Genomic DNA, 16,035 nt, shown 5'->3' on the forward strand with positions numbered 1-16,035 from the left:
AAGGTCATTTAATTTGGTCCTAATTGTAGGAAACATTTAGTATTTAAGTGATATACTTTCAATCAATTCATTCCAGTTATTTGATAATGTTGTCTTTTATTCATACATTTTTCTACAGGTATGCATACAGCTCAGCAATGCAGAGAATAATTTCCAGTTTTAAAGGGATGATATTTACTTGGGTTTTATTGGAAGTTAAGACAAAGGACTTTTTGAAATAAAAACTGCTGGAATCAAATTTTAAAAAAACCTGCAATTTTTTTCTGGGAAAAGAAGCAGGATGGAATAACATCTCATAATCGTGATCCAAATTTCTCAAATTGTATAAATCTTTATTTATTTATATGTTTATTTCATTTAGTTTTATTTATTTATTACAGAAAAGCTTGGGCCTCTTTGGACAAAGTCTAGTCTGTTTCACCAGGCTCAAACGGTCGAAGCTCACCAAGTTGGGGGTTTGAATTAGTTGTGCATGAGTCTGAGGCCTGCCAGCCACTTCTGAGGTAGTTGGATATGCCTTGACATTTTTATATATTTCACCTATTTTAAAAACATTGGTCCCAAAGTGGTACACATGATTGCTGTCTATTCAGCATCAATTCAGAACCAATAATCTGAGAGCAGTAAGAATGTCATCAATCTATTTTTTGTTTTGTTTGTTTATATCAATTGCAAACACACACTTATCAAAAACCAATTTTCAGAAGTTCTGAGATATTGTTTAAAAAAAACCACACACATTATAAACATTTCTGGCCAAAACCTATGAGCTCTGAACCTTGTATGGTCTTGGCTACACATAGGTGAAATTTCATTTGGTTTGAATACTGAAGTGTTAGAACTTTGGAAGGACGTGTCAGTATGACAGCTCTGGTATCATGCCCATCAGCACACTGTCACAGGAGCTGAGTTTGATCTAAATGCCATGAGTGCTTTCTCATGCATCAGTAACTAACTGAGCTTCTCTGATTTTTACCTTTTTTATGTGGTATAATATCCTGTTCTACACATCCCACGGGTGTTCTACTGGATTCAGATCTGGTGGCTGGGGAGGCCGCTGAAGTACGTCGATTGATTGGTATTAAGAGGCCCAAAGTGTACGAAGAAAACATTCTTCCCCACCATTACACCACCACCACCAGCAGCCTGAACTGTTGACCCAGGGCAGGTTGGGTCCATGGATTCATGTTGTTGACGCCAAATTCCGAGCCTAACCTTCTGTGAGCGTCAGCAGAAATCCTGACTCATCACACCAGGCTATGTTTCTCCAGTCTTCAACTGTCCAGTTTTGGTGAGGCTGTGTCCGCTGAAGCCTAAGATTTCTGCTCTTGGCTGACATATTGCAGTGCTGCCAAAGGATTGGCTGATTGGATAACTGCATGAATTGCATGAACAAGGAAGAGTGAATCATAAAATTGGGGGGAAAAAAACACAGCAGAGTCCTTGAATACAATTCCACATTAAAGGAGAATATGTATCATACAACACCCCGATCAAAAAGTATTTATAATAAGATTATGATATTCCAGTTGCATGCCATTATTGTGAATGGCAGGCAGCAATTCAATCAAACATAACTTTATACTGTTTATTATATTATTACTATCTCTATATACTGCCTGGCTTGCCAAGAACTCTGGGACTCCAACAGTGTCTACTAGAATTTACGTTTCCATGCAACTAAACTGCAACGGGAAATAGGGAACCTAACTTCAACGGGATTACGTTTTTCTATTGATGCAACGAGGAAATGTTGTTAATTTATGTATTTGGCAAGTTGCAAATATCTTATAATGATGTATTCGTATGATGTTCATACAGTAATCGATTAAGATTGGGGAAAGATCATGATCTGGTTTAATACAGAAAACGTTCACAGTGACTTCAGACACAACATGTTTATTTAAATTGAAAACATCCCATGATCTTTCCCCAACCTTTACCAAAGTTCTTTAGTTGCCTAAACCACAGACAGGACTCTGGATTTGAACCCTCTCTGGCGTGATAGTTGCGCACTTTCTACATAGGATCCACTCCAATCTCCTCCTGGTGGCTCTGCTATCGTTAATAGATTCATTCAAAAATATGTTGCCTCTGAACATAATCCAGCCAGAGATTATGTTTTTGACAAAACATATTTGCTGTTGCAGTTTAGTTCTATGTGAATGTACTTTCTAGGAGACAGGTTTAGGGACTCTGACAAAAAAGGGTAATAAAGGGAATGAAAGGGACCCAAACTGATACAATACTAACCAAAACTGAATTTCACAGAATGACTCCCCTAAATGTGAACACACTCAAACACTCAATAAAAGATAATAAAAATGACTAAAACAAGGGCAAAGTTAAAGTAGTTAAAGTTAAAGTAAGAGACACAAACAAACAGAGAGAAACAAAAATCACCGTCCTTTATAAAACTGGATGATTTGCGTCTTGTGTAGTTGCCGAATGACTTCATATTCATGTATACCAGTTTGAGGCCCAGTTCTCAGATTTTTGATTGTTAGTCTTTCAGAGTAATGGCTCCAGTTTCCGTCCTTGTCTGCTCCAAACCCAAAGACGTTGACCTGAAAAAACAAATTTTGTACCTTGAATCTCAGCCGGATTTGATTTCAACTACTGTTTCCGCTTTTTAAGTCTTTCATAGTAATAATTTGAATACAGAAGTTAGCAAGTAAGTAAATTTAAGTAGACTTATAAGTGCACAACACACAAAACAAATCTACCTCTTGGTAAGCAAGTGTAGATGTAAGAACTGTTGCTTTAACCATCACGGCGGCAATTAAGTAAATGAATAAAAGCTATCCCCTGACGTCTCATAAACTCATGCATTCCTTTTTTATAAAACATTTGCGAGGATTCATATTTTGAATATTTTCAAACTTTTTATTTAGCGCCAATCAGTCTTATTCTTACTGGCCTTTGCTGGCGCTTCATTTGTTTCTCGGCACTTTTCTATCACCAACTGTCGGTCAGTTTAATAGCATGAAATTGTTGTCAAAATGTGTAACGTGGACCTACCTCATCACAAATGAACATGCTGAGGGCCGAAATCAGAAAGCCAGTGGATGGATAACTGCCCTTCTTTCCCAGCCAGTTTTCATGAACATATCTCATGAAAGCTGGATTGAGAATCATTACCTGTTATGAATCAGATTTAGCCCTTAATGTGACATTGATGAACCATTCCTGTCTGCCGTGAATGCATGATACAGTACAGCTGTATTGCTGGATGACTTATCAGATATCTATAGATGTCATTGTCAGACAAGATCATTTAAAATACTCACCGTATCCTTGTTAGCTATCCTCTTTGAGTTTGCAGCACTACTTTCCCTGTCGGAGGTAACGTTAATTGTTAAATTTGGTGGAAAAAGGGCGGATTACGTATTATTTGGTAATAATTACCTTACACTAGTTTGTCAGATTAAAATGTTGCATTGTTATTGTAGATTCATACCGGTCACTGCAAAACGTATAATAATTTAACTAGCTAATTATTATGTGTATAATGAGATTAGATTTAATTTAATTCACCAGAAAGGCCATTAGGAATGAATGATAACGTTGCTCCGTCTCTGCCGGATGTGTAAATAAGCAACTGTATGCTCAAAAAATAATAACGAGCGTGGGTTTAATGTTACACACACCGCCCCTTGGCCCTTTGGGTTTTGGCTGTGTGTTGATCAGCCTGTTGAGGATCGGCGGTTTGACAACTAATCTGAAACTGGATATGGCAATAAAAGTTTAATTTGATAGAATTAAATGCTCAGTTGAGGAACTTTTGCTTATTCTAGTGACGACCCAAGACACGTCAACTAAAGCCTCTTAGATGATGGTCAATCAGAAATTTCATCCAAAAAAACAATGCGATGTGGTTACCTTTACCCACATAAGTTTTTCATTCACGCGCATATTAACACACTTGAAGATGTCATTTTTAAAGTTAGTAGATATAGATACAGAGAGTAGCTTTGCACACCTACACTGGATTGAAGGCCTTGAGAAGCCACGGTAAATCATTTATCTTGAATGGAAACAGTACAACGTGAGTGGTGTTGTCCAAATGAACCGCACTCTCCGGATACATGACATGATGAGTTGTTCTGTTCCCAACATCTGCCTCGTAGCCTTTGGTACGGCCATGGTTCATTCTAAATATTAAAGGGGAATACATCTTTAATATCATGTCGTTAAATGACAATTATATGGTGATTGAAGTTCACATTACATTGGAAATCCTGAATAAAAATGTTGCTGACCACTTGTATGTTGCAGGGAAATTCCTTATAATGACATCGTGGGAATCTATCAGAGGTCCATAATGTGATCTCTTCAAATTAACTTAATTCCCCACCACAGCACAAGTCCTGCAGCGGTCAGGGCTGGGTTCTACAACATCTGGATTGGGTGGGAATATCTTATACAGGTTGTCCACTGTTGTGTTGTAGAAAGCGAAGGTGCGTCTTTCCGACTGTAAGCTGAGCTGTTTAATCAGACAGGCTGCATAATGTGACTGCAGTGGCCACAGAGATTGGTTGGCACACATAGTTTTAATACATTGTTTTGAATATTGTCTTTTTTCCACATTTTAATTTCAGTTTCAGTTGGCAACAGTAATCATTTGGTTTTTACGATAAAGACAGCCCTGATGCCTCCTCTTCAAGAGAGGGAACAGAAGATTTAAAGAGAGAACCCGAAATAGTTCCTGATTTTGCTAAAGATCCCTTAGTCAGTCTCCACACCAATCAACAGTCAAACAGAAGCAGAATATTTTTGCTGCACCCTTACAGAGAAGTTGACATTTACCTTCCACCAATTGAAAGCCTCCTCCTAGATTGTATTTTTTTCTCGACAAAAACGGCTCAGGAGTTGAATTGATGAGTTTCCGTAATGATGACTCACTGTCTGTTAAACATTTGTGACAGCCACAAAGACTTGGCACAAAGCCGAGGGAATATACAAATAATTTCCATGGAGATCTAGAAAACACAGCAACTGAAATTTACAGGTAAAAAAAGATGTTGGTACATTGTTGGCTCATGCCACACCCACATCCTCAGCCAGAGGCAGGATAGAAAAACTTAGTACAAAAGGGAGAAAGTAGATCACATTCAGCTCAAGTATTTTCTGATCTATAGCTCTGTCTGACATTTACAGGTGAATACCCAGTGTTTGTTTTTTCACACAGCGCTGGGTTCCTGACAGCTGTTGGCAGTCAAGAGAACATTTCACATTTGATAATAATGCAGTGGAATAATATTTGACTTCTGTATGGTCAAACTCTCATAAATTAATATGACTCCGGTAGAGGAATTTATCAATAAATGGAGTAGTACAACAGTAAAAACCCCGAAAAGATATATTACATGTTCATGTCGCAAACATTGTTCAGTTTGTACTGTACAGTACAATTTGAAAATAGAATACTGTTTCTATGGGGAATAACAATGTAAGCAGACAATCTAATAAACTAAGACGAAAAATGAAAAAAAAGAAAATGCAGTGCAGTGTAACTAGTTTAACAGGTTGCATAAGGATCAGTGTGAGACAAGTCAGAGAGTATTTATCTGTGATATTTAGCTTGAGTCAATTACTAAATAAATCTGAAAATATTGTTTTAAATAAATTTTTTCACTTAGTTTCTTCTATCAAAGAATATAATTTCACACTTTACTTTCCTCTCTGCCATGTAACTACTGGAGTAACAGTATATACGTGTAAAAGTGTTATGCCAGACAACAGTATAGAAATAAAACATATTCATATTCAGTAATAATATTTTTTTATTTTGTGTATGAATATTCAACCAATTAAAATTCTACATCGTGTCTCTGTATGGGAGGTTAATTATAAAATACTAAGATTTATTGAAATGTTTTAAAAATGTCCTTTATTTTTTTTTTACCTGCTAAGAGATGAAAAAAATCCAGGAAACAAAAAGAATACACAAGCGAATGAAGAAAAAAAAAAAAAACGCTGCTGATGAAAAATCTGAGCAATATGAGTATGGCACCAAATGATGAGCACATAGAATCCTACCTGGAAGGTTAGGGTTTGAGGGTTGGTATTTAAGGCACTGGGGTGTGGAAAGACTAACTGCTTCACAGTGTCACCCAAAGAAACTCTATTTTACATCTGAACGACACATGGGATGATGTTGAGATATGTGATGTGCTCATTTGGGGCATCGACCTCCAATTCATCTTTTATGTATATTATTTAATGTCCATTCATTTACATAAATTATTATATACATATATAGTTATACTAATGCTTCCACTTCCCTGAATTCTTAGTTCTGTATAATTTCCAGGGCAAAATAAGTTAAAAACCCAGCAGGCACCAGCTGCCGAATAGACTGCGTGCATGTAGCTCTTTCTGAAAAATGTAGCTGGAACATTCAAAAAACATTCAGATTAGACAATATCCAAATGATAAAAAGCCATGCTGTTACTTATTCCCTGTCTGAAAAACAGCTTAAGTGTCCTACCAGGGAGCATTTTGCAAATGGAAAACTAAGGCCCAGTTTGGATGTGTCACCATCAATATCAGAAGACCTTTTGTTCTACTAAATGGCCTTTTCATTATACATTATACAATACACAAAACACACAAGTATATCTCATAGCATCAACAACAAACAACAAACGCCCACTAACATGTTTCTTAGACACAGTTGTGTATCACATGTGTCTATAGTCAGATTTTCCATAATCCTATTCAAGACAAATACGCTCACCAATCATTTTATTAGGAACACCACACTTATACTGGATAGGGGCTCCCTTTGTTCTCAAAACAGCATCATTTCTTCGTGCCATGGACTCCACAAGATGTTGTAAATGAAAAGAAAGAAACCCATTTTACAAATTTTGGCTCTGATCACTCTTTTTTAAAGTCATACAACTACGAGAATGTTAAAAAGTACACTGTTAAGACCAAACAGTCAGACAGAGCTGTCACTACACATGCCAAACTTGGACCATCTCTATAGGAAAGATCACGTATGACAGCAAAAGCAGAAGTTACACGATGCAGTTCCTTTTCATTCCATTCCAATACCTTGAAATCTCTGATAATACAGTACTTATCAGTGAAACATTTATCTTAAGGTCATCAAAATAACTAATTTTGCACTTAAAGCCTGACAGGCTGGTCTAACCTGTTCACTACAACAGAGTATTTTGCTTTAGGAATGAAAATATGCCACAGGCTGTTCAGATAGAGTTCAACCCTACCGCCTTACTTACCTTACCATTTGCTTGCACCCACAGACATCAAAGTGCTGTGACTGTGGAATATTGCTAATTTCAAGAACTTCAGTAATGGCAAGCAAAAATGTGGACAACAGTTTGATCAACGGTATGAAAGAAAAATAAATTTAAAAATTTTTACCCTGCCTTTGAGTGTGGCCATCAGTAACACCTAGCAACACGTCATACAAGCTAGTTCTTTCGGAACATAAGCCGGCCGTTGTTATGTGTAGTTAGGGAGTCCGTCAGAACAGAATGTAACTGATTTTACGGCCTGAGCTTCTTACTCTTGCTTTGCTTTGTGAAGGATTTGCTAGCAAGGCTTGAATACTTTAAATGCTGACAGAAAAATCACCACCCTGTGTAAAACTTGAGTTTTTGTTGCTCAGCTAGCCACTGGATATCTTTATATTCATGTGTTCTATGATGTACTCCAGTGTTAAATGTTTTGCCTTTTAGTTGAACATGGACCAGTCTCCCCCCTGTATGCACTGTGGAGCTCTTAATCTTTCCAGCATTATGAAGCAAAGGATTTGGTATCGGCAGATAACTCACTACTAAGGTCTTGGTTCAGAACCAGGGCATTCAAACTTGGACTTAGTTGAAATTACCATTGCTTTTAGATTTTAATTTGCAGGGTTAAATGAAATGGGCAATCCTTGCTAGTTATCAGCGTATCCATCTTTTTTCTCGAGGGAGCAAACGTTGGCTAGCAGCAGGCTAGGTAGCGGCAGTAGTGTAGCTCTAGCCTTGAGCCTATGTGTAGCCCATCTCTCTCACGTTTCCGCCTTGGCTACTCTGTCCGTCGGCTGGGTCACTCACCTAAGGCTGTTGCCGCTAAGCCTTGCCAGCTGGAATCAGTGGGGTCCCGACATAGAAAACAGTCAAAGTCAGACAGCCTAATTGTAGGCTCGTAGTGGACTTTACCAATATCCAGAAGTGCCTATATTATAAGTACTATATCTTACTATTGCGTGAGTAAACTGTACATTCAAGATAAATACTAAAGCTCAAATAAATAATAAAAAGTTTTAATGTCTCGAGGACAACGCAAAGACGTCAGCCCCGGTGGGCACCATCTTACAATACAAACAGAGAATAAGAAAGCCAAATTTTTCCTTTAAAACAAGTCATTTAATATATGAGCCTTATTTGCTACAGAGCGTGCATTAATCAAACACATTCTGGTTGAGGAGGCCATCATGTTGTCATTAGCACATGGGGCATTACGGTACGTGAAATTGGATGGATCAATCACGCACCACAGCGATTTTGACCATGACAAGGTCGTGGGCGCAGTTCAGAGATCCTAACTGGGATTTTCGTGGGTATGGGAGAGGAAGCAGAAACAGAGACTAGGGGGATAGCAGTAGGGGGTTCACCAACCACAAATGGGAGCTAGTGTGGCTTGTAGTGTCTGGTGCCAGGTGAGCCAGTGTGTGGAGGGGACCGCTGATAAAAACTACCCACAGTTATTTTAAAAGCTAAAAAGGTCACTAAAATCCTTTTTTTAGTCAGCTGAGACTGCTGATGAGCTGTGTTGTTGGAACAAGTCCATTTATGAAGGAAAAGCCAGCTTTTTTTTACCAGTAGTGTGTCAATTATCAGCATACACAGATCTCAAGTTCAAGGTCAGATAGGCTTTGTTTGTATGAATGAGTCACAACAACTGTAGTAGGAGGTGACATTACAAAAAGACATGACAGGGCACACCTGTAGCACACCTGGTTAGCATTCTGTGCTCAGATTCAGTCAAACGCATCAAAAATCATTGTGCAACATTTCATCCCCCAGCAGGATAATCCTAAACATATAGGCAAGGCAACCCCAGACCTTTTCAGGGTGAAGAGGAGCATTATACTCACAACCAGTCTAGTCAGTCACCTCATCTCAGTCTGACTGAGCAGCTTTCCACTTGGTGAAGACCAGACTAAAGGCAGAGAGACCCCACAACAAGCAGGAGCTGAAGGTGGCTGCAGTGAAGCTCTGGGGGAGCATCACTAGTGAAGACACAAAGTGTCATCAGTGTGCTGATGTCTGTGGGTCAAAGTCTTCAGGCAGTCACTGACTGCAACGGATTTTCCACAAAATATTAAATATGATGATTTTGTTTGACTTCATGTGTATCTGTCTGATTACTTTGGACACTCTGTGTTTAAAGGGCTTTATCTTCCACACATTTCTTTCTATAGTGACGTAAACTTACTCAGATTAAAGCTGAGTCTTGGTACTTTAATGTAGTATTCACTATTTTTATTTCAAATTGAATGTGCTGAAGCTCAGAGCCTGAAGAACAAAACATGTGTACCTGTCCAAATACTTTTGGACTATATATATATGTCCGTCACATGTGTGTATATTGGTGCTTGGTTCATATAAATCATGTTGTTTCTGCTCATATTAAAAGAAAATTGCCCCAGACATCATCACATGAGATAAATACATTCAATAATTTACATTATGCTTTAACCAACCGTTTTTCTTCCATGTTAACAATTTATTTTTAATAATACATTCAAGAGGAAAACAACATTGACAGTGGTGACATCTGCCCAGGAGATTATCGTAATATGTTTATTTATACCCTGAAACTGTGGACAAATGAAACTGAGGAAAAACTTAATGTCCTTCAGTTGTTGAATTTGATCAAATATGTCTTTTTTCCCCCGAAGCCCTTAGTAGCTAAATCATTTATGCTTTGCTTTGCATTGCAGCACTGTCCATGAATATCACGAAATAGCAATAAATAAACAATAAACAGTGAAAATGGGAAAACAAGTACAGAGCTGTCTAGAAAAGCTTTTCCCCTACATTCCTTTAGATGTGATTAATTTTGACTCCCAATTCTTTAAACGTGGTTTCAGCGTTGTACTCTCCCTCTCAGTGGAGGATTTTCCAAAAAGCTTTAGTCTGCTTACAGTTCGTGCAGGATTGAGGAGTAAGTCAGACCAGAGTTGTCGTATTATTTATTAGGCCCATTCTTCTTGGTCTTGTTTGACTTTGTAAAGGATTTTTTATCAAGACTTGAATACTTTAAATGCTGATGGGAGATCACCACCCTGTATAAAAATTGAGTTTTAGTTGCTTAGCTAGCTGCTGAATCATTTCATATTCATGATTTCCAGGATGTATTCCAGTTTTGAACTTCTTGTCTCTCAGTTTTTCCCAGTAATGACTCCAATTTCCATCTTTGTCTGCTCCGTAACCAAACACATTGACCTGGGGAAACAAAAAATAAACATATTATAGAAGCATTAAACTACACAAGCAGTGATGGCAACTGGACTCCTGAGCGTCACCTCCTACAGGGTAGATTTATGACAGCACAGCCTGATACCCACCGCAGGGCTTAATGAAAGATCCCAACATCATTTAACATGAATGCTGGGATTCCATAGGAACAGTCACCCGACACACATTTCACAATGTGAAACTGTGTAAATTGCTGCCAGATTTAACTATCAGACTGGTACCCAGTTTTGTTTATTTCCCATCTGAGCATTAAACTCTTATCAGAAGAAAACTCCATCAAATGGTTCAAATCTGACCTAGGCTGTTACTAAAATGGCAGGAGAAGGAAAAAAACCGGCTACATGTTGGAAAGCAATCAGAGGCCTCATTCAGATGGGATTGTCCTCACCAGGACATCAACAGCACTGACTGTGCCTAGGGTTACATGAAACTCTTGTGGTCATGCAAATTATGACTGTAAATATAACCTGACCTTTACCATAGAAGTGGTAGTTTTATGAATAATTATTGTAATGGTCATACGCGTTTTGGAAACAAAATCAAACAAAACGAAAAAAAGGGCACCAGATCAGAAAACACTTGCATACGATGTATCGGAAGGATACAAGCATATTTTGTCATTTACTTTGGAGGACTTATTCAGAAACTGAGAACGCAGAAAAAACCTGCTTAAATTGTTGCTAAATGGCAAAAGAGTACTTGCTTTTTCTATCAGTCCATCAATTATTTACAACAACTTGTCAACCATTATTTTGTTACAGCATCATGGTGACATTCACAAGTAAAAATCCAATTTAAAACTGAACTTACCTCATCACAAATGTGCAAGGCAAGAACCAAAGCCATAAAACCAGTGGACGGATACCTGCCCTTTTCTTCCAGCCATTTCACATGAACATACCTCATGAAAGCTGGATTGATCACCATCACCTGTTATACAGTAAATCAGAATTAGCCTTTACTCTTATTTTTATGAACCACTAACATTGCAGCCAAGGAAGTTTATTATTCAATGCATTCAAAATAATGCTTACCAAGTCCTTTTTAGCTTTGATTTTTGAATTTACTGGCATATATGACCTGCAGGAAATAACATGAAATGTTGAAATCAAACTAAAGCAGATGATTCTTAATTTGAAAGTTTATCTCATGATGAATTTCTATTTCAACCAGAACAATTATTTGTTAAACAGTTGTCAGTCAAATGAGCTATGCTGCTGTCAAGTTTGTTTACATCAGCTATGCCATAGGAGACGTGCAGTGTTAGCAATGTTGTTGGTTTATGTTACGTTAAAAGTTAAAAGTCTTCACTTATTTGTACGGATATAAACTAAACTTTTCCAAGAAACAGGACATACGTTGCCATGGATTAAGTGAGTTACACTGTGGTCTAAAACATGAGCCCTTGTTTTCCTTTGTAGCCAATGTTTGTTTACATTTTGGAAAATTAAGTATGCCGAATGAGTTATTATAAGTTCCTGTTTATTGTGTACCATTGGATGTACTCAAAGCTGTCACTAGATTACTTTGATACTGAAAAAAAACATTAAAATATGATGATTCCCAAACAAGTTCTGGGGTTGTAAGGAGCTCCTTTTTTCTCTGATTTCTAAGTAGATGTATGGACATTTATCTGCAATAGATATGAAACATAATTGTATTCTTGGAAAGAATCAGTCACCCTGAATCTAAAAATATATGTATCATGTCTGTATGTTCAGTTTTGACTGAATTACGACTCAGATTTTTGACACAAAAAATGACACTGATGTGATTTCTGATGTGAGTTTAAGATGTTTTTGGTACACAACATGAATTTTGGATATTGATATTTGCTAACTTGTTGAACAAAAAAAATAGCTTAGAAGCTATAAATTAATAGCTGGTTAGGTTTGGAGATCATGTTTGAGTGTCTCCATATGAGATGTGAATAAATGTAACTAGTAATGTAACTCATGAGTAGCTCTTAGCCAATTTCATTTTGCCATAGTAGCCAGTAACCCATCCAGGGCTGGCTTGTGGCATAGGCGACATAGGCCATTACCTGGCACAGAGTGTCATATTATATTTATATTTTGGTGGAAAACAAATGTGTCGTCTGTGAACATTTTACTGATATGCCCAGTATCAACATCTCTGTGACTTGCCAAGTATGTAAATTAACAACATATCCTCATTAAATTAATAGAAAAAATAATCTGGTCACAATTCCATTTCCTACAAAATATATTTGCTGTTGCATTTTAGTTGTTTATAGACATTATCTCTAGGAGAGAGGGTGGATAATGCTAATCCTGACTGTAGACTCTTTGTCTTGTTATTTGTCCTTTTTCCGATAGACCATTTTGTTAACCTAAACAAGTAGGACAGAGCAGCTACAGTATGTGATTGGTTCATGCTTCAGTCTGAATGGGCAAATCACATACAGTAACTGGCTCTGCCCTGTTTGCCCAGGTTGACAAACAATCATATAAAATGGTCATTGGTGGAAATGCCATTTGGAAAAGGGAAATTTTAAAATAAAAACTACTGCAATTAAATAATAATGACCTATATTAACATTTCATAAAAATTTGACTTACTTTCCCGAAAATCCTGTAGTGAAGGCGCCTATGAGCCACTCAAGGTCTAGTATCTTGAATGGAACCAACACCAGATGAGTGGTGTTATCTAAGTCCATGGAACTCTCTGGATAAAAGATACGATGGGTTGTCCTTTTCCCAACATCTGCTTCATAGCCTTCAGTACGGCCATGGTTCATTCTAAATAGAATAGAGGGATACATTTCATGTGTTACTGTCCTTGGCAGAAATAGATTACGGGATTGCTTGAATTTTAACTCTTAGTTCTTGACATTGAGGAAAAAATTTTCAGTGTTTGTCCCAGTGTCTCTAATAATTGCTCAAAAGGTTGTTCAAAAATTAAAAACAGCTTTCTATAGCCAACCATTTACCTGAGAATAACATCATGGGAATCTATCAGAGGTCCATAATGTGATCTCTTCAAATTAACAGAATTCCCCACCACAGCACAAGTCCTGCAGCGGTCAGGGCTGGGTCCTACAACATCTGGATTGGATGGGAATATCTTAAACAGGTTGTCCACTGTTGTGTTGTAGAAAGTGAGGTTGCGCTTTTCAGCCTGTAAACCCTGACATACCAAAACAAAACAAAAAATGTAGGCAAAGAGGCCAAAAATTAATAAATAAAATAAAGCTGTGACTACAGTGATGATAATGATGGTCAAGAGACAGTTTTCTTGCAAGTTGCCAATTTACCTTCCACCAACTGAAATCATCCTCCGAGAGACTGTATTTTGCCGACAAAAAGGGTTCCACAGATTTGTTAAAACGTTGCATAAACAACGGATCATCTTCTGATACGCATTTCTCACAAGCACACGGTCTTGTGTACTGATGCTGGAGGGAGCGTTCCAAAAACGTCTCTAAAGAAGAATCCCTCAAAAACACACACACACCAGTGACACAGAGCAGGGAAATGAGCACCCTCACTTTTGACATCATCTTGGCTGTGTGACGCTCGTGACTGGGAGTCTGTTTGAATCTATAGGCAGAGTGTGCAGTGAAATACAAAGTGAGGAATCAAGGACAAATGACCATACCATAAAGCACATCGCGTTTATTGACAGCCATAATCAGCAAAAGCAAATGAGGCAGTTTGGTAGTGGAGAGCTCACTGCGTAAACCCTCCTTTACATCAGCAAAATACAGCTGCCAGTTATTCAATCAACGTCACAGAATGCACTGTGTCTCTCATAAGGACTGCTTGAGGATTGAGCTGTAATACAAGCAAAAATGTTTTTATTACTGTAATACAATACAACGTATTATTATTATTATTATTATCATTATTATTATTATTATTATTATTATTATTATTGTTATTATTATTATACTAACAACAACAATAATAATAATAATACAACGTTTTTAGTGGAGGTATAATTTACTTGATTCTTGTTATAAAGGTTTCCATTCTTGTGAAATACAAAACTTACCTGAAATCTAGGAAAATTAAGCTTTCTGTTAAATGGATTTCAAAAAGCATCATCATTTAAAATGTACTGATGTTGAATGCGTTTTTTCTCTTGCCTGATCTGAGAGTAAATCCGCTTCCAATCCAGGTACCTCGGTCAAAGGCGCAAACCAGCAGGTGACCGGTGCGAAGAAGTGGGACTGGCAAACTGGCACGTGCCATACAATTTCCACAGAGGGGAAGGTCACAACTGCGTGTGGCAACCGTCCGCCAGGGTGGGGTCTGTGCAAAGGTGTCCGAAATCCGCACCGACGTGACCACAGGGAGAGGACTGTCTCCTGCGCAGGTCTTCAGCTTCTTCGCCCTCCTCTTGTCATTATTTGAAGAGTGGATTTATTCAGAAATTTGAGCGGAGTTAAAAGATATTAAATGTATAAAATGTGTTGTTGTTTTTTTTTCAAGTTTCGTAGACTGTACCGGTCCCACCACACTTTCAGATCTCCTGTAACGGTGCCCACCATAATCAGGACTTTGTTTGTTTTTTTTTAACGCTGGCATTACTGCTCTTGCTTTTAGTGTCGATGTGATTTTACTGCCAGCGCACAGGACGAGGACTGCCCGTGTACCGTAAATGTCGGGCAGACGTAGACGCGGCGGGTCCGGAGGTCGTTCCTTTCTGTCCGGGTATGTTGAGGAAAGGCCTAAAACAGATGTGTGATTGGGGAACGTGGCAAGAAACGAGGGGAGGGGCAAGTCTCACACACACACACACACACACACACACACACAAGGACAGAGTTACTTGGAAAGGGAGGGGATCTGTGATTGTGTAAGGATGTAGCCAAATACTGACTCATATTTTGGTCTTTTTACTACACATATTGGCAAGGGCATGTCTCCCTCACTTTTCAAAACCCCACACTCTTCTGAGTCACCCCCAGGTATTACCAAGCACTGAAAACAGTGAGCTTAACAAGCAGCACGGATGATGCCTTTTCTTTGCTTCTTTTTGTTCTGGGTTTTGTGTGTCATACCACCCGCAGACTGCCCAACCTTACTGGTGAAGGTTCCTGGGAACGTACGCAGCTTGAGAGGAATACCTGCAGACGGAGTTTAAAATTGTACTGCCGAAGATGCCAGATGTTGAAACTAAATGTAGTTATCCTGCCAAAGAAGTCAACTTGCTGGAATGAAGAGCATGGATCATCTAGGTTATTGCAGTTTTACGTGCAAATCACATACTTAATAATAATTCAAACTGATCAAACCAAACCAAACTGAACCACATCTTTATGTAGGAAATGTGCTATACAAATAAATTCTTCATGATGATAATGATAATTATCCATCTGTCCATTACTTTCCCAGCTGACATTGGGCGAGAGGCAAAGTACGCCCTGGACAGGTCGCCAGTCCATCACCCGCAACTAACCTAACCTGCATGTCTTTAGGCTGTGGGAGGAAGCCAGGTTACCCGGAGGAAACCAACGCAGGCACAGGGAGAACATGCAAACTCCACACAGAAAAGCCAA

General features: G+C 38.3%; 1 protein-coding gene and 1 pseudogene across 1 annotated transcript; both read right to left on the reverse strand.

Moving 5' to 3' along the window:
• Positions 1-1,124: 1,124 nt before the first annotated feature.
• LOC120786392 lies at positions 1,125-4,549 on the reverse strand (annotated as a pseudogene).
• Positions 4,550-8,501: 3,952 nt separating this feature from the next.
• LOC120785942 (CMP-N-acetylneuraminate-beta-galactosamide-alpha-2,3-sialyltransferase 1-like) lies at positions 8,502-15,179 on the reverse strand. Its single transcript, XM_040120957.1, has 7 exons — positions 14,620-15,179; positions 13,786-14,071; positions 13,462-13,658; positions 13,091-13,270; positions 11,543-11,588; positions 11,319-11,438; positions 8,502-10,475 (listed from the first exon to the last, which is right to left on the reverse strand). Exons 2-7 carry the CDS (start codon positions 14,029-14,031, stop codon positions 10,308-10,310), a joined length of 957 nt encoding a protein of 318 aa, XP_039976891.1. The 5' UTR covers positions 14,032-14,071; positions 14,620-15,179; the 3' UTR covers positions 8,502-10,307.
• Positions 15,180-16,035: the final 856 nt, after the last annotated feature.

Source organism: Xiphias gladius, chromosome 24 (assembly GCF_016859285.1).
Source record: "Xiphias gladius isolate SHS-SW01 ecotype Sanya breed wild chromosome 24, ASM1685928v1, whole genome shotgun sequence".
Taxonomy (NCBI): Eukaryota; Metazoa; Chordata; class Actinopteri; order Istiophoriformes; family Xiphiidae; genus Xiphias; species Xiphias gladius.